Source organism: Terrapene carolina, unplaced genomic scaffold, assembly GCF_002925995.2.
Source record: "Terrapene carolina triunguis isolate 2854851 unplaced genomic scaffold, T_m_triunguis-2.0 Scaffold84, whole genome shotgun sequence".
NCBI lineage: Eukaryota > Metazoa > Chordata > Testudines > Emydidae > Terrapene > Terrapene triunguis.
In genome coordinates, this window is record NW_020664435.1 from 41,064,114 (window position 1) to 41,084,394 (window position 20,281).

At 43.5% G+C, this 20,281-nt stretch overlaps 1 protein-coding gene across 1 annotated transcript in view; it reads right to left on the bottom strand.

Annotated features, from left to right (window-relative positions):
- Positions 1-6,067: 6,067 nt before the first annotated feature.
- Positions 6,068-20,281, bottom strand: part of CUNH10orf67 (chromosome unknown C10orf67 homolog) — a 103,278-nt gene continuing 89,064 nt past the window's right edge. Inside the window, exons 13-16 of the mRNA XM_026649345.1 lie at positions 19,245-19,332; positions 13,813-13,896; positions 6,776-6,875; positions 6,068-6,123 (exon numbers count right to left, since the gene is read on the bottom strand). Coding sequence (XP_026505130.1) covers positions 6,068-6,123; positions 6,776-6,875; positions 13,813-13,896; positions 19,245-19,332 — 328 coding nt within the window. The remainder of the gene's footprint in view (positions 6,124-6,775; positions 6,876-13,812; positions 13,897-19,244; positions 19,333-20,281) is intronic.

Below are 20,281 nucleotides of genomic sequence, written 5' to 3' on the forward strand. Positions count from 1 at the left end.
GTTGGACAGAGGACCTGGATACCTGGTGATGTACTTACACTACATATTTAATGTCCTGAAATATAGCAACTTATTTGGGTAATTTTAAAATTAATTTAGCGATTTTGTAAACAGTTACAAGAGTATCTCTTAGGATAATATTATTTTCAATAGCATCCTGTCATGCCAAATTCAAAGCATACCCATTCCAATCAGTATATGTAATTTGTGGTTCCTCCTGTTGCCATCTGATTGTTACACCTAATAGTAAGAGAGAAGGGATCAAAAGTCCTCATGCAGAGAGGGTGTGTGTGTGACATGGAAAAACACTTTATTCACATAAAACACATTAAAAACTACTACAAATGTTATAAAATTGCCATATTTATACAGAATGATATGAATGAAATAAAATGAAACCACCTTAAGCGAACATTAAACATGAATCACTAAAGCATCATCATCACTAAGTTCACTCATAATATTGTTAACACACCAAATCAACCAAAAATTAAAAGTAGGTTTATAAAAGGTGTAATCGATCTGCAGCTGGGCCACAATCTGCATGTGGAATAGCCCTAGCACATCAAAAGTCTTCTACCCTGGCCACTCAGGTCTAGAGAGATTTCAGAATGGCTAGTTTTTGCCTGACCCAGAAAAAAGTTAGCCAGGAATGAAACCTGCTGAATGTGAGCACTGTATCTCGCTCCCAGAACAAACAGGAGAAAACCAGTCCCAGACTGTTGAAAAGCCGCTGAAAAAACAAAAAACAAAAACAAAAAGAGGAACCAAATGGGGCAATGAAGGAAAAAATGAAACACCATGTCTGAGGCTGAACAGAAAGAGCACTGCACAGACACACCGGGGCTGATTTGGTCACAAAATGATTGGTTGTTATGATGCTGTGCAGGACCCTCCAATGAAAGTCACCAGAGCACTTAGAACGAGGAGGTTTCTATAGCATCCTCCAAGCTGAGGACATAAAGTCACCCAGGGACAGAGCCATCCTCCGGGTTGTATCAGGGAGAACAGAATGGGTGGCATAATGCCATCCTTTAATACACATTAGGGGAGGGATAGCTCAGTGGTTTGAGCATTGGCCTGCTAAACCCAGGGTTGTGAGTTCAATCCTTGAGATGGCCACTTAGGGATCTGGGGCAAAATCAGTACTTGGTCCTGCTAGTGAAGGCAGGGGGCGGACTTGATGACCTTTCAAGGTCCCTTCCAGTTCTAGGAGATAGGATATCTCCATTAATTTATTTATTTATACCATGGAGTTGCTTCTTGATCATGGCTACAAAACAAACATTTACCAGACCCTTCCAGGACAACTATCTACCTGGGTGCACTAGAATCTCATCCACGGAAGAGAAGTCAACCAGTGAGGGGAACAGAGGGTTTCCCACTTGAAGGACAGTTCCTGCAAAATCTTTCTGCAAATGCTGAGTAGCCCGTTTAAGGAGTGCCACCTGGAATTCAGCAAGAACCTTATCCAAAAAAAAAAACACACAGACCGGTTTCTGGTCTCAGCAGCAAAAGCTGCTGATGATTTCCAGCGTGACAAACAGGGAACAATCAGGTGAGGCAGCTTGGTCAATCCAGCCTGAGTAAAGGCGGAATACAGGCTCCTGGTAGAAAGAGCTTCAGAACATAAAAATGGGTTGAAAACAGTGGCTCGTCTAAGCCCATAGGCTAAAAACGCCTGGTCAGGCTGGGCACTGCAGAGAAGTCACCACGCATTAAAATGGCCATTATAGAATGGAGGCAAATCTAAACTTTGTAATCAGCCAGGTGCCAACAAGAAAATGTGAAGGTCAAAGCCCATCCTCCAACACGATGGAGGACAGAGAGGGCAAGGGACTTCCAGGCCAGCAGGGAGTCAGAGTACAGCAACAGCTGAACAGACTGGATGCAAAAAGCCACCAACCTACTGACCAGGCCAATAAGCCCCAGCCATCCTCATCTAATAGTAAGAAGAGCAAAGCAGGGTGCAACCAGTGATAACCATTCAAAAAAAAAAAAAAAAAAAAAAGATTAATGTGCTGAATCTGGTCCTGGAGGCCCGGAGGAGGATCCACACACAGCAGCTGGTGCTACAACACTGAGGCCACATGTTGCTAGCAATCAAAACCCATCCCTGAAAAGAATGTCCAGAAAAGAGCCAGTGCCATCTCTGTAGGCAGTCCTGCACTTTCTCTTCAGTCCCCTCCCAGTTCCTTAACTTGTATTGTTCAGATACAAAAAAATACCCCTACCACCTTAATCCCAGAGGTGCCCCACTGTAATTGTTGAGGCACCAAGGGGAGTGTGGCACCGAAAAGGGCCCAATAAGATCTAATTATTCTTACCCTAGTTAATTCGGGTAGAGGATGCTTGTTCATATAGTTGTAAACAGACACAAAGTGCCTGCACTTCACCTTCAGACATGACAAAAATTGAGATGTCATCAGTATAGGTTGACAAACAAACTGGGAAAGCGCCTGGCTCTCCTGGCCCAGGTAGGCCAGTCAACAGCTTCTTAGGAGGTACAGGAATAGCTCCAGAATCAGGGCATATAACATCCCAGACAGAGGGCACCCCGAAGTATGCCCCTGCGGATTGAACAAACATATTCACACTGGCCTTCATGGTATAAAAGCAATCTAGCCCCTGAGATGTGGCTAGGAGTAGCTTTCAGTCAAAAGTACTGCCTAACAGTGGTTGGGAGAATTTCCAAACATCTATTAGCCCACAGGTCTATAGGAGACTATACAGTTCCCTGGACGACTGAGGGTGTAGCTCCTCGTGGTTCCTGTCTAAAACAAACAAAAAACAGTGCAAATGAAATCTCCTTCCAAGACAGGTCACAGTCAAACATGGCATGTGCAAGTGTCTGTAAAAAGGAGACACTGTCTTGCCCCAGTGTGGGCGCATACACAGTAAAAAGATTAAAAACAACAGTGCCAACATGTGTCTCCACCTTGAGGAGCTGGCCCTGCACAATCTCCTTCACAGAGAGGATTTGTGTCCCCGCAACCTGGTAAAAGAGAACAGCTACCCCAGCAGTGACATTGGAGCCATGGCTCAAGAAAGCTTCCCTTTCCCATTCCTTCAACCAGTTCTCTTGATTATCAGGGTCCGAGTGCGTCTCTTGCAAAAGGACCTCAGCCCATTTTTGTCTGAGAAATTCAGAGTTGTGCCCTTTTATGACAATCCCAGCATCCATTAATATTTGCAGAGCCAAAGTTGATCAGCACTGCAGAGACTAGAAGGAGAGAGCCAAGGAGCAGAGAGAAACAATGGAAAGCAGAAGTACATGAGAAAAAAAAAAAGAGCCAATGGAAGGCCCATATATTTTGAACAAGCTCTGCATGCTTCTTCAAAATACTCAGCAACTTTTTGAGATAGCAATGTTTCCTATGATCACCCAAGGTATCTCTTAAGACAAGAGTAGCTGAGTGAACAAAGTGCTGTAAGTCAGGAAAACAGGCCTTGATCTCAACTCTCCGCTTCCCTTTAGTGCTATACAAGAAGCCACTAATCTTCTGCACACTGTACCCACCCTTCCTATCTAGCTGATGGGCTGGGATATCAGTGAGGAGTCAGAGAGAGATCATCATCGTCCTCTCCACCTCCCTCAGACTACGCCAGCTTAGAATAATATTGAACTGCTATGTGAATAATGAGAATGTTACAAAAGGAGAGAGATTCAGTGGAAGAAGCTGGCATATCTATTTCCCCAAGAATGATAGGCAGCACTGCCCCAGGCTGGGACCTGGTGTCATCACTGTAACATGTAGGATTGGGGGTTTGAGGGCTCACCATGCCGGGGAAGGCAGCACCTCCCTGGGAGCTCCAGTCATGGATCCACCACCCACAGCAAAGCAATTCTTCTTAGGGCACACAGCTCCATCCTCAGCCATGGCCAGCAGCTCAAGGGCCTCCAAATTCCTATCCCTTTTAGAATTAGTCCAGCATAAATCTATCTTCTTGGTCTGTTCTTCACTCCCATCTCTATAATGTGTGACTGCTTGCTCTGTAAGGAGAAGCTCCTCAACTTCCAGGGCTATCTTCCGTCCAAGCATAAGTGATGGGGTCATAACAGAGGGTTTCTCTGGGGAGTGCTGCTCTTTGGACAATGGCAGACCACATGGGCAGAGGGAATAGTCTGGCCATGCAGATGCAGGCTCGGTCTCCTGCTGGTCCCTTGGTGTCCCAGCCCCCCCCCCCCCCCCTATCCTGGGGTCCCATATTCTTATCAGGGAACCCAGAGCCAGTTGTACATGAATAGTAACCCCTCCATTGACCAGGTCACCACACCATTTCAGAGGTAACAAACACTGTATAATCCACCCCATCTATATGAGCCTTTAAAAACAGATTGAAAAGCTGTTCAGGTTATTTAAGCCTGGGGCTGGAATGACATAACATGTTTCACATTTGGATTCTTGCAACCCAACAGAATAATCCTAACAGCAGAAACAATGAGAGAGATCAGATACTAGGGTCTCATTGTGAATGAAAGGGGGAGGGGGAACTTTGGAAAAAAACTATTTTAGTAGCAGGAATAAACATGGAAAAAACTGGAACAAAAGATTCCTTGACCCAAAATCCCTCCTGTACCAAATGATTCACAAACTGCTGTTGAGTCAGGAAAATCACTGCAGATTTACTAATTCGAGAGGCAGATTTTATATTAGCACAGCCAATAGTTTTACCTACACACAGCAGACTCCACAGTATAGGAGACAGCAGGAACACACTGAACCCCATGCTTGGGGGTCAAGCCACTAAACCCCTCTGAAGTGGACCCCCATGGAGAAACCCCCCCACATCCAAAGGAAAAAAGGGAGGGAACACAACACCCCTAAATCAAAGAAACAGCAAGAAACAAAAACAAACACAGACTAACTGAAAACCAGCTAGTGCACATAGCACATACCAAACACAGTCTCACTCTCACAAACTCCTACAGCCCCAAGAGAGAGAATCAGTAGTCTTTGTGGAGAAGGAGGGAAACAGCTAGCCTGGCTGCAGAAAGAGCGGGAGAAGCACAGACAGGTGAGCCTTACACAGGCCCAGAGAATTCCCCTTCACAAGAACAGGAGACCCTGCTTGTTGAGCCACTTCCCAGACAGAGAAGAAAGGAGCCAGGGCCTGCTGCAGGACATACCTACACCCTGGCCTCAGCTACCAAGAGCCAGCTGACAAAGAGACCATCAGCAGCTGAGACCATCAGACAACTGTACCCCCATCTGGGCTGATTAGAACAAACTGAGTTATCAGAAGACTGTTGCTGCTACAGTAATTAGATAGTGTAACACAATATTCAACAGCTATTTTTTTTTAACTCTAGCTCCCTCAAATAAAAATATTTGTCTATGCCCCTGCTTTAAAGTCTATTTACAGTCTAATGTGTTTTATTTAGATTCATAATTGTTTCTTTGCATCTTCTGCTCAGGGATAAGAATTGATTCCTTTGGGGATAACCACCTTTGATCTTAAAACTTCAGGATGGTGAATCCACTTTTCCCAAGAGGAATAAAAACAGAGACCTGGGTCAGAACAGATTCAAGGAGTCAGCTCCTGATAGGAGACCTCTAAATGTAACAGATCTAAGTAATCTTGAATGTGGCAATCTTTATTTTCTTTGAGTTTGGAACTTTTACCCTCTCTTTTTGTGAAAAGACTTATAGATAGTGACACTGAAAATTATGCCCATGTAGATCAGAAGCCATGAAGAGAGAAGTTAGCTATGTGATTGTTTAGTTCCTATTCCATGAGCTCAATGAACAGCAGAGTCTGTGAGTGGAAGAGTCAGGGCTCTGGTTGGCCAGCCATCAGCGTACACTAGAATAGTTGTCTCTTTGTCAGTGGCTGCCAATACTACTATCATTTTGGTAAATAACATGGGAGCTAAGGTCAAACAGCAAAGTAGATTAAAGGTCCTAATGACAGGATTAGAAATCTATGACAACAATTGGCAAATACATGTGGGTATTTTGCAGATCCTCTGAAGCAATGAAGTTCCCAGAGCTAACTGCCAACATTGCTGACATGGAGGACTCCATTTTGAAATGTTACTTCTATATTCCTGACTTGACAAGCTTCACTTCCAAAACTTGATGTAGGTTTTACTTGAACTTGTGCGAATAAGAGAAAGAACTGGAGGAGAGTTATGTAAGTGGGATAAAACAGCAGAACAATGCCAAATGTAAAAGTTTTAACAGATTTTGCTGCTTGTCAGTCTATCCAAAGACAGAGAATACTTAAATGGCACTCAAGCATCCAGAATGATGTATCAAAATATAGGAATGGTAGCTAGTTTCAATGTTAGTACTATTAATGGAAAGTATGCATACTAAAGCCTTGATCCAGCAAAACACTTAAAGCATGTGCTTAACTTTAAGCATGTGGATAATTCATTGAAGTCAAGGGAACACTCACATGCTTAAAGTTAAGCATGTGCTTAAGTGCTTTGTTGGATCAGAGACCATGAGATCTGATTGAACAAACTGTTGACAAACTGCATACCGGACAAATTGATGCATAATGCTCCTAACTTTTATAAGAGAAGTAGTTAATTGTATTTTGCTTCTTGTCAAACTGCTGCATTGCATTTAAAATATATTATTTCCTGTTTCATAACAAACAGCAATAATTTAATTGAAGTTCTTATAAAGCTCTACTTAGTTTTTATGTCTACATTTTCAGGGTAGTGTGAATGGAATTGAAGGTACAGGATTCCTATCAATCTGTTTTCCCACAAAATAAAGTTACAAAGTATATTATTTTTCCTAAAAAAATTCATACTTACCATCTTCATACAAACAGCACATTTCTGTTCCAGTTGGAATTTTTACAATATTAAGATCTGTTTCTTCCATCCCTGCAGTAGACTCGGAACGTATCTGGGGCTAGTATGGAACATTTTTTCATTAAGGCTGATTAAAAGCTATTGGTTGATTAAATAACAAGAAACTTGTTAAGTTACATTTAAGGTTATTGTGTGAAATTCAAGCAAAGACATAAAACCATCTGTAAAGCCAACAAATACTATAAAAAGTGGAAATTGGAAATTCCATAAACAATTCTGACACCAGCCATGTCTCATTGTTTCTTTGTATTCCCTTGTTTGTCTAGATCAACCTGCTGTGTCTTGTTTTATACTTAGATTGTAAGCTGTTTGGAGTAGGGACCATCTTTTTGTTCTGTGTATGTACAGCACCTAGCACACTGGGGTTTCGGTCCATGACTACAGTTTCTAGGCTCTGTAATAACTACAACATGTTGCAAACAAATACTGAAATATTCTCAATGAGCAGCATTTAAATAACCATAACTCTGTCCTAGTGTTTGTGTTACCATTTTTTGGCCTGATTCAATTTCCATGGAAATAGTATTAATATTTCTTTTGATTTTTTTAGAAGGGGAATGGTCTCTTACAGACCTTTTTAACATTTGTGACAGGATCAGGCCAGATGGCTACAGGAGAGTGCTGGAAGGCAGGTATATTAGGAACCCTGCGCAGGCAAGGTATGGACAGCAAGCCCAGGGGCATGGGGAAATTCTGAGATTGAGAGGAATACCCTGGCCCACTGCTAAGTGGAAGCACAGAACCCACCGAGGCAGAGAAGGAGCTCTGTCACAACTGGTGTCAGGGGTGGGATTGTGTGACAGTGCAGCGGACTAAGCCAAAAAAAAAAATAGAAAAGGGGGATTTTCTTGTCCTCACCACAATGGACAAAGTGGTGAGGGCACTAGTACGGGCCACAGCGACTCAGCAGGAGGCCACCTGAGCCCAGATGACAGTCCAGCAGGAATTGATGGGGTTGCAGCACTAGACCAACCAATTGCTGATGAACTGGCTGCTCAGGACTGAGCCCTCCTGCGAGAGGTGATGGACCAGCTGAAAGCCCTGACCACCCTAGCCTGTGGGCCCAATGAGACGTGAGTCCTAAAGGCCACTGGTTACCTACCAAAGATGATTGCAGAAGACAATGTGGAGGCGTACCTCCTTACCTTTTAAAGAACCACGTTGTGTAAGGCCTGGCCCCAGGACCAGTGGGCCGACATCCTCGCCCCCTTTTTGTGTGGGGAGGCCCAGAAGGCTTACCATGATATGCCTGCAGAAGTCACGTCCGACTACTCCCAATTGAAGGTGGAGATCCTGGCCCATTCGGGGGTAATGGCAGCGGTGCGGGCCCAGAGGTATCACGAGTGGAGGTACAAACAGAGCAAGCCTCTAAGGTCCCAACTATTTGACCTCACCCACCTCGCACAGAAGTGGCTGCGACCCAAGGCCCATAGTTCCGAGGAGGTTCTGGAGATTCTGGTCATAGACCGGTACACGAGGGGACTGCCACCAGACCTTTGTGCATGGGTGGGCCAGAATGACCCCTCCTCCTGTGACGAGGTGGTCGCACTGGTGGAGAGACGGATGATGGCCAAGGAACTTTCATGACCACCCAGGGAAGATTCTTTCTGAATCAAATGATGGGCCCCGATCCTGGGATGACCGAGCACCCAGGAAGGTCTAGGTGGGAGAAGAGGGGAGCCGAGGACCAGCCCGGGACCATGAAGGGATGGAGCGACCTGGGCAAAGCGGACTATGGGCCAGTCCCCCTAGCCCAAAGGACAGGGGGGTGACTAGGGCCATGTATAGATGTTATGCATGAGGAGAGTTGTGGCACATAGCAACCCAGTGTCCCAATGCTGATGAGCCCATGCAGTGTAACCTGGGGACCTGGGCAGACCCGTGCATCCTAATCCACTTAGTGGGTGTTGCGCTAACACCACATAAATATACAAGGCTGGTGAGACTGAATGGGGTAGAGATCACGGCGCTTGTAGACTCTGGGAGTGCTATCCCCCTCATCACAGGGAAGCTAGTGAAATGCAGTCAACTGATGCAGGCCAAACATACAGGGGTAACATGCATCCATGGCAGGGCCGGCTCCAGGCACCAGCGCAGCAAGCAGGTGCCTGGGGCGGCCAAGGGGAAGGGGCGGCACATCCGGCTCTTCGGCGGCAATTCGGCGGCGGGTCCCTCGGTCCCTCTCGGAGAGAAGGACCTGCCGCCGAAGTGCCGCCGAAGAAGAAAACGGCGAGGTGGAGCTGCCGCTGATTGCGATTGCGGCTTTCCCCCCACACTGCTTGGGGTGGCAAAAACCCTGGAACCAGCCCTGGTCCATGGGGTGGTTAGTTATTATCTCACCATCCCAGTAAAGATTGAGATCCAGGGGAACATTACCAGGGTAACAGCAAGGGTGGTCCCTAAACTCCCATACCCTGTACTCATAGGGAGAGATTTCCCAGGGTTTGGAAGCTTGCTCCCACCAGAGGGGTTGGAGGAAGGAGAGGATCCCGAAGTTAATGAGTCATCCACAGCAGAATGCCACCCCCTGATTTTCTCTGAGATATCTAAGGTCTGTTCCCAGGAGGGTCAGGAAGACCAAGTGGGAAAGGAGGGCAGCTAAGGCCTTGGGAACCCGGATCCTGACCCAGGGCCAGGTTAGTCCTGAGAAAGAGAATTTTGGACGGGACCAGGCAGAAGACCTGAGATATGATAACATCAGGAAGGAGGTGGCTGAGATAGATGGGGTATCCATAGACGAAAACGCCCGGGGACCAGGACCCTACATCATGATCAAGAAGGATCTCCTGTACCGGGTCATACAGATGTAGGGGCAGGAAGTACAGCAGCTCCTGGTGTCACGAAAGCATCTGAGGGTGGTGTTAATCCTTGCCCACAGTCACCTTTTTGGAGGGCATGTAGGGGCAGAGAAGACCCCGGCACGAATCCTACGAAGGTTCTTCTGGCCAGGAATACGTGAAGAAGTTCGGCGGTATTGCGCCTCCTGCCCTGAGTGTCAGCAACGCAGTCCCCATCCCCACTTGAGGGCACCTTTAGTGCCTCTGGTAATCATAAAGATCCCGTTTGAGCGGACAGCCATGGACTTGGTGGGCCCCCTGGAGAAGACGACCCAAGGCCACCAGCATGTACTTGTCGTCCTGGATTATGCCACCCGATACCCAGAAGCCATTCCCCTGCGGAACACGGCCTCCAAGTCAATAGTCAAGGAGCTAGTGGAGATCTTTGCCCGTGTAGGGCTACCAAAGGAGATACTCACCGACCAAGGGACCTCTTTTATGTCAAAACTGATGAAGGACCTATGTGCTCTATTCCATGTACAGGTCTTGCGGACTTCGGTCTACCACCCGCACACTGATGGTCTTGTGGAAAGATTCAACAGGACCTTCAAGGCCACGATAAGGAAGGTGGTACGTCAGGACGAGAAAGACTGGAACACACTATTGCCTTATCTCATGTTCGCCATCCGGGAGGTTCCTCAGGCTTCCACTGGGTTTTACCCCTTCGAGCTATTATATGGGCACCACCCCCATGGCATATTAGACATAGCCAGGAAGATCTGGGAGGAAGAACCCAACACGGGGAGAAACATAATTGAGCACATGCTACAGACGAGAGACCAGATAGCCCAAGTCACCCCCATCATATGGGAGCACTTGGAGAAAGCGCAGGAGGCCCAACGAGACCACTACAACCACCAAGCAAAAGTTTGATGGTTCCAACCTGGAGACTGGGTGATGGTATTGGTATCCATGGCAGAGAGTAAGCTCTTGGCCCAGTGGCAAGGGCCCTACGAAGTGGTCAAACCTGTGGAAGAGGTGAACTACAAGGTGTGACAGCTGGGATGCCTAAAACAAGAGCAGGTCTACCATGTCGACCTCCTGAAGTCTTGGCATGCCTGAGAGGCATGTGTAGTCACCCAAGACAACCTGCCCCAGGAAAGCAGCCAGCCCGAGCAGGTGAGGATATCCCCCGACTTGATGCCGGATCAAAAGACTGATGGTCAACTGGAACCAGGATGTGTTCTCAATGAGACTGGGCCAGATGACCAAGGCATATCACCACATCCTCACGAACCCCCAGGCCAAGGTGATGATAAGCCCTATGGGTCCCAGCAGCCAAAAGGGAGGATGTCAAGGCCAAAGTGAAGAGAATGTTGAAATTAGGAGTCATCAAGGAATCCCAGTCAGTGGTCCAGACTGATCGTGCTGGTGCCCAAACTCAATGGCACCACAAAGTTCTGCAATGACTTTTGCCGGCTGAATGAGGTATCCCAGTTTGATGCATACACTATACCCTGCATAGACGAGTTAGCTGACCGACTGGGCAAAGCCCGGTTCCTGACCACCCTGGATTTGACAAAGGGGTATTGGCAGATTCCCCTAGCCAAAGAAGCAAAAGAAAAGACTGCTTTTTCTACCCCAGAGTGGCTGTTTCAGTATACCGTTCTCCCCTTCAGGCTGCATGGGGCTCCAGCCACCTTCCAGCGTCTCATGGACAAGCTGTTGTGCCTCCATGCCAGTTATGCTGCCGCATAATTGGACTACGTGATTATCCATACCCCAGACTGGGAGACCCACCAGGAAAAGGTAGAAGTGGTGCTGAATACCCTAAGGCGCACCGGCCTCACAGCCAATCCTGCCAAGTGTGCCATAGGACTAGCGGAGGCTAAATACCTAGGGTACATTGTAGGGAAAGGCGTGGTAAAGCCCCAACTAAATAAGCTGGAAGCGATCCAAAAATTGGCCCCAGCCAAACCAGAAAAAACAAGTCAGAGCATTCCTAGGCGTAGTGGGGTACTATCGGCGATTTATCCCCCACTTCACCACCAGGGCAAGTCCCCTGACAGACCTGGTAAAGGCCCGGGGACCTGACATGATGCGATGGACCGATGCGGCAGAGGGGGCATTCACAGACCTATGGAAAGCCCTCTCCAGCAACTCTGTGCTCATAGCCCTGGATTTTACTAAAGAATTCATTTTACAGATGGATGCATACGAAGTGGAGTTGAGGGCTGTCCCGTCACAGATGGTCGGAGAAGACGAACACCCAATCCTTTACCTTAGCAGAAAACTCCTTCTGAGGGAACAGAAATATGCAGCAGTAGGGAGGGAGTGCCTCGCCATTAAGTGGGCCATGGAAACTCTACGATATTACCTGCTAGGTTGGTGATTTGTCCTTGTGACCGACAATGCCCCCCTCCAGTGGATGCAATGGAATAAAGAGAAGAATGCCAGGGTGATCAGATGGTTCTTGTCCCTCCAACCGTTCCACTTCCGCATAAAACACAGAGTCGGAAGCCGCCATGGTGATGCGGATGGCCTGTCCCGGGTACACTGTCTAGTGACCCAAGTTGCCCAACCCCATGGTGTTGAGCAGGGGGGAGGGATATGTGACAAGGTCAGGCCAGATGGCTACAGGAGAGTGCTGGAAGGCAGGTATATTAGCCCCCAGATGAGCAGGTCCTTTTTCCCTTGGTAACTGAACAGAGGTTGCTCTAGGTTAATTAGGACACCTGGGGCCAATCAAGGGTCTGCCAGAACCTGTTAAAAGCCTCCCCTCCAGCCAGATAGGGGCATGCGATAGGAGTTGTGGGAGGAAAGCGCACTACTGGAGAGCTGGGCAGTGCAGATGCTGACAAGCACCAGGAGGGAAAACCTCACAGGTACAGAGGCAAAGGGCAGGGGAAATCCTACCCAACAGGGTGAACAGCCCTTCTGGGCCCCGGAGGTCTGAGGGAAGAGACTTCACTGGAGGGGAGAGACTGAACTGGGTGTCTGGTTTGCTGCCACCACGCCTGGAGGGGCTACCAGAGACTAAGAGGCTCTCCTCCCTCTCCCGCTCCCCTGTCAGGGAGGCCGGGAGGAACCCTGCTCAGGCAAGGTATGGACGGCAAGCCCAGGGGTGTGGGAAAATTCTAAGGTAGAGAGGAATACCCCGGCCCACCACTAAGTGGAAGTGCAGAACCCACTGAGGCAGAGAAGGAGTTCTGTCACACACTGTAAATAAAAAATTGAGTATTTTGTGTATATTCTTTTATAGTAACAAGTGTGGTGGTTTACTATCAGATGAACAGGGTTTTGTTTTTTTTTAAGGTAATAGGGAAAGTTTTATTCTCTGGTTTAAGGATTATATTTAGTCTATTCTGTACCTTACTCTCTAATTACAGTTGTCTAATTAGGGGTATAGTGAACTATTTTTCTCAGTAAGAAAAGATTGCTATTTGACATACCTATATACTAAGTCATTGAATACCTAGTAAGTCATTTAATACCTATTTGAGATACAGTACCTATACACTGTTATTTAAATTTTCATATACAGTTCTGAGAGAGAGCTACATGATAAAGGAATACGGTTCCTTAAGAGTTTGTTGCTGTTGCTCATGTCTTGTTAAAAGGGTAGAGCTAAGGTTGTTTAGATGCCTGCCATTGAGAATCATTCTTTTTAAATTTTTTGTCTGTATTAACTGAATGTTAAGATGGAGCACTAGAACGGTTTTTGTAACCTTTGTATGTCTTTTCTTGAATTACACATAGCAATCTTAACAGTAAATTATTTGTTATTACATTTTCTAATTTTTAAAAAGGACTTATAAATTTTATTGTTAAATGTTATTTAGTGCAATGTTGGCCTTAGATATTCTATAGATCTTCTATCATAAACCATTATTCAATATAGACCATTTGTCTAAGTTCTGAAAAAGTAAAAGTTAATATAAATTACAATATTCACAACTACATGTTAAAATGTACACATGTATAGTGAATTTTCAGATATCTGCAATAAACTGTTGTCAGATACAAGTGGTCAAAAGAATCACTAGAACAATTTTTTCATTGTGAAAATCACAGACTTTTTTTGACTCCTTGTTATATAAAAATTTTGCTTTTCAAAATTGTCAGAAAATTCTACTATACACTTGTATTATTCACAGAAAATTTTTAAAGTTACATTTAATTAAAAAAACAGTTACATACCAATGGTGAAAAAGGGAAATATAAACCACCCCTTCGTTCATTTATTTGGCTTGCACCAGTTTCAATATAGAGAGGAACAGCAAACTGTAAAACACCAAAAACATACTAAGCATATTTCAAGAAAACATAACTTAAGACCATGTATGCTCACAAACAACTAAGCTTCAATAATAAAATACTGAAATAGCATGTAATGTTTTGTTCATCTGACTAAATGGGGAGGTTGCATACAATAATGACACACAAAAGACAGTTCAAGTATAGCTAAAGTAAAAAACAGCTCTTTTACATGTAGAATTGAATATGTTCACAGCTGGACTTTATATGTGACCTTACGCAATAAACAATATGTATCAGTGCAAAAACCCAATGTATGTGCAACTATTATAATTTAATTTTTAATTGCATCTATGTCAAGAAGTTGAACATTTGGTTTTTACTAGGGCTGTCAATTAATTGCAGTTAACTCACACGATTAACGAAAAAAATTAATTGCAATTAAAAAAAATTAATCGTGATTAATCACACTGTTAAACATGGGATTTTTGTAACCGGTATTGCAAGGTATTTACGTGCCAGATATGCTAAACATTCGTATGCCCCTTCATTCTTTGGCCACCATTCCAGAGGACATGCTTCCATGCTGATGATGCTCATTAAAAAAATAATGCATTAATTAAATTTGTGACTGAACTCATTGAGGGGAGAACTGTATGCCTCCTGTTCTGTTTTATCCACATTCTGCCATATATTTCATGTTATAGCAGTCTCGGATGATGACCCAGCACATGTTGTTCGTTTTAAGAACACTTTCACTGCAGTTTTGACAAAATGCAAAGAAGGTACCAATTTGAGATTTCTAAAGATAGATACAGTACTCGACCCAAGGTTTAAGAATCTTAAGTGCCTTCCAAAATTTGAGAGGGACAAGGTGTGGACCATGCTTTCAGATATCTTGTAAGAGCAGCACTCTGATGTGGAAACTACAGAACCCGAACCACCAAAAAAGAAAATCAACCTTCTGCTGGTGGCATCTGACTCAGATGATGAAAGTGAACATTCATTGGTCTGCACTGTTTTGGATCGTCATCGAGCAGAACCCATCATTGACATGGATGCATGTCCTCTGGAAGGGTGGTTGAAGCATGAAGGGACATATGAATCTTTAGCACATCTGGCACATAAATATCTTGCGATGCCGGTACCATGTGAAAGCTTGTTCTCACTTTCAGGTGACATAAAAAAGAAGCAGGTGGCATTATCTCCTGCAAATGTAAACAAACTTGTTTGTCTGAGTAATTGGCTGAACATGAAGTAGGACTGAGTGGACTTGTAGACTCTAAAAATTTACATTATTTAATTTTTGAATGCAGTTTTTTTGTACATAATTCTACATTTGTAAGTTCAACTTTCATGATAAAGAGATTGCACTACAGTACTTGTAATGGGGGAATTGAAAAATACTATTTCTTTTGTTTTTTTACAGTGCAAATATTTGTAGTCAAAAATAAATCTAAAGTACATTTTGTATTCTGTGTTGTAACTGAAATCAATATATTTGAAAAAAATATTTAAATAAATGGTATTCTATTATTGTTTAACAGTGTGATTATTCGCAATTAATTTTTGTAATCGCTTGACGGCTCTAGTTTTCACAGCAACTTTAACTCATCTACTCTGCATGTTCGCATTAAGGTTCTGATTCAGCAAAGCACTTAATCTTGTAATTCCATCCCCACTCTGGAAAGCATTTTATAACTATAATGGAAAGTGACTAGGGGTGGGTAGGAGACAGACAAGCTAATTGGTGGCAACTTCTGGTGGCCAGTGCAGGTACTCGCTCTACAGGCGGTTTGGTTCCCTGATAAAACAGATTTGGAAGTGGACTTAGGAAAAGGCATCACCTGAAGAAGCTGGGGAATGGGGTCGGGGCTTCTAATGTCTGATACAACAAGGAGACAACCCCCTTTACCCAGCACCTTAGCCCTCATATGAGTTAACGCCAGTGAGGTCCCAGCAATGGGGTGGGAGCAGGTGTGGAGGGTTGGGGGGCTGATGGCAGTCTTCAAACAGGTGGAAATCATTAAGGAAAGAATGATGAACTTCACTGTATGACCTATTGCCAGATAGTTCCCAGATGAATTACATAATTACGGTTGTGGCCTAATTATCCAATCCCTTGCACCTTGTCTTTCTCCCTGCACGTCCAGGACAATGTATGTATGCATTAAGGTTCTGATTCAGCAAAGCAATTAAGAATGTGAATAATTCCATCTGTATTCTGCAAAGCACTTAAGCATGTGTTTAAATTTAAGCATGCGAGTAGTTCCACTAATGGAAATTCTCCCTTGCATGTACAGATATGTAACAGCTATCTCATTGCCTGACTGACCTCACCAGGGTTGATTTTACTACCTTTATGTTTGAACTATAATTTAGAGGAATATACTGACATTTTCTGATTTTATCCATTTCCTTTGAGTTGATAGTGACTGTAGAAGTACTTCCCCATCCGTTAGGATGGACATTTGTAGTTAAAATGAGTCTGGCTCCAACGGAGGCATTCCTTGATATATTCACCAACTGAAGGATTTTCAAACTTATAGTGCCAAGTACTGTTGTCTGAGTGTTAAGACTACTAGTTCTATTGGGAAAGTCCAGTGGAGATGAGAGCTATGGCTGATTACAGATCTGACCAAGCTGAAGGACCAGATCATCAGACCCATCCCCTTTACACTGCCAGAGCAGCACAAATTGGATAGAGCACACACAACTCTATGTGAATGAAATAAATGTTTTCCCCTTTGTATAAGTTCAGTTGCCAAGCAGTAAGTGAGTTTGACCCAAGTAAGGGACAGCATGTAGTTGCACTGCCTCAGGAGCAGATTAGGGAATGAATTGTGACTCAAAGAGTCACAATTCAAGCCCTCATTCCAGAGAGGAAGCAATTTGTGCCAACTCTTTCCCTGATGCAGATTATTATTTCCTCTTTGAGACAGCTCAGCTCAACTGTGTTGGCTAATGTTTTGGGGAGGAGGGAGAGCCAGAGACAAAACTTGTCTAATTCCCCACTGCTGCCCACCGACTACCCACCTACATGTATGGGAGAGAAATTAGTGGCCCTTTGGAATCACAATGTGACCCACAATGGGAATAACCCACACATGGGAATAACAATCTTACAGACCCTTACTCCCCAATGGTGGGGTATAATAAACAAGCTGGGATCTTGCTTTCAGTCTCCAGATCAACTCTGAATATTTTATAATGATATTGCTTGTAGTACATAAGCCATTGTGATGATTTGGCATACCTTGTACCCCAGCAAAGGTGATCTCATTTTCATCCACAACATGCACATACAAATTAGGTACACGGAACTGTGTGCACACAATAAAACCATATTTGAAAATCTGCTTCAATCATTAGAACATAAGAATGACTATATTGTGTCAGACCAATGGTCCATCTAGCCCAGTATCCTGTCTTCTGACAGTGGATGGTACCAGATGCATCAGAGGGAATGACCAGGACAGGGCAATAATCAAGTGATCCATCCCATTGTCCAGTCCCACCTTCTGGCAGTCAGACATTTAGGGACACCCAGAGCATAGGACTGCATCCCTGACCATCTTGGCTAATAGTCAGTGATGGACCTACTATCCATGAACTTATCTAATTCTGTTTTGAACCTACTTTTGGCCTTCACAACTTCACCTAGCAATGAGTTCCACTGGTTGTGTGTGTAAAGAAGTACTTCCTTATGCTTGTTTTAGACCTGCTGCCTATTAATTTCATTGGCTGACCAGTAGTTCTTGTGTTATGTGAAGGTGTAAATAACACTTTCTTATTCACTTTCTCACACCATTCATGATTTTATAGACCTTTATCATATTCCCCTTACTCATCTCTTTTCTATGCTAATAGTCCCAGTCTTTTTAATCTTTCCTCATATGGATGCTGTTCCTTACCCCTAATCATTATTGTTGCCATTCTCTGTTTTTGTTTCCTGTTCTAAGATATTGTTTTTGAGATGGGGCAACCAGAACTGCATGCAGTATTCAAGGCATGGGCGTACCATGGATTTATATAGTGGCATTATGATATTTTCTGGCTTATCTATTCCTTTCCTAATGGTTCCTAACATTTTGTTAGTTTTTTTAATTGCCACTATACTCTGAGCAGATGTTTCAGAGATTATCCATGATGACTTCAAGATCTCTATCTTGAGTGGTAACAGCTAATTTAGACCCCATCCTTTTGTATGAATAGTTCAAATTATTTTTTGCAATATGCATTACTTTGCATTTATCAACAATGAATTTCATTTGTCATTTTGTTGCCCAGTCACCCAATTTTGTGAAATCCCTTTGTAACTCTTCGCAGTCTGCTTTGGACTTAACTATCTTGAGTAATTTTGTATCATCTGCAAACATTGCCACTTCACTCTTTACCCCTTTTTCCAGATCATTTATGAATATGTTGAACAGCACTGGTCCCAGTACAGATCCCTGAAGGACCTTGCTATTTACCTCTCTCCATTCTGAAAACTGACCATTCATTCCTACCCTTTGTTTCATGTCTTTTCAGCAGTTATTGATCCATGAGATCAATCCATCCCTCTTATCCCATTACTGCTTAGTTTGCTTAAGAGCCTTTAGTGAGGGAACTTGTCAAAGGCTTTTTGAAAGTCTAAGTATACTATATTGACTATATTAGTTTATAAGGTGCCACCGGATTCTTTGTTGCTTTTTACAGATCCAGACTAACACGGCTACCCCTCTGATATATTGACTGGATCACCCTTGTCCACATTTGTTGACCCCCTAAAGATTTCTAATAGATTGGTGAGACATGATTTCCATTTACAAAAGACTCTTCCCAAACAAATCATGTTCATCAATTTGTCTGATAACTCTGTTCTTTATTATAATTTCAACCAATTTGCCTGATATGGAAGATAGGCTTACTGGCCTGTAAGTGCCAGGATCACTCCTGGAGCCTTTTAAAAAAAATCAATGTTACATTAGCTGTCCTCCAGTCATCTGGCACCGATATGTTACATACCACAGTTGGCAGTTCTGCAATTTCATATTTGAGTTTCTTCAAAACTCTTGGGTGAATACCATTAGGTCCTGGTGACTCACTACTGTGTAATTTATTAATTTGTTCCAAAACCGCTTCTACTAACACCCCAATCTGGGACAATTCCTCAGATTTGTCACCTAAAAAGAATGGCTCAGGTGTGGGAATCTCCCTCACACCCTCTCTGCAGTGAATCACTTTTGTATCTTTCTTATTCTTGCTTTTGGATTTGCTTGGCTTCATAATATAAGTCTATTACTAGGCTTTGCAGTGTTAGAAAGTCCAAATACCTTCCAATAAAAACAAAACATTAAAAAACAATCAATTGCATAGTTGTTTTTACATACAGGTTGATTGAGGGATGCTTGGTTAAATGCTGCTGCCTGACGGTACAAAGTATGTCTAAGAAACATCTCATCCTTAATGGCATGCAGGCTGAAAAAAAGAGTCTCTATGTTAAATTAAAAATGTAAACATACATAGATTATAATGTAGGATGTCATTGCGAATAATTACAACTGATGAATTAGTTAAATATATCTCTATATATCTTGCATTAAAAACTTTCCATTTCCCTTTAGATTACACATGATGCTGTGAAGGATTCTGTGATATTATATGTTAAAGTATTTTAATATATTTTAACTATGCAAATAAGTACATTTGTGAATATGGCAGCTCCCTTTTGCAAGACTTGAGGACCTTAACATATAGAACAAAAAACAAACAAACAAGCAAAATAAAAGCTATGATTAAGGGCTTGTCTCCATAGAGAATTAGTGTGTGCCAATCCACTGTGTGAATCTACAGTGTACTAATATGCTGTGCACTCACTTGCTATGGAGACAAGCCCTAAACACCTTGCCCTCCCATAAGATGAGCAGAGCCAACACAGAGTACAGAAAATACTTTCATTAAAAAAATGAAAATAACAAGAGAAAGAAAAGAACAGACCGAGTTAAAAATGGAAAAATGTAAAGAAAACTTTTGTGCATCTTCTATTTTTAAAATATGGTACTGCTTTTTAATACAACAGAAGGAATATGAAGACATATCTTACGTAAATGACTATATGACTCATGATGTTTGCTGTACTTGCAGAAAGAACTGAAATAATGGGATGTGACATTCTGCTAACCCTTCGCACATGGTATGACAAATACATCTTTTTACTGACCAGCAAGAAACAATTCTCTTTACAAGCCTCAGGCTTAACAATAAAGCAAACACACAGGAGAGAATGAGAGCAAAAAGTCAATAAATATTCAGCAATCAGTTGTGTGTATTGCTAGATATATACACTAAATGTATTGATACAATACCATCAGGGCCGGTGGAAGGCTGTTTAGTGCCCTAGGAGAACCTTCCACCTTGCGCCCCCCCC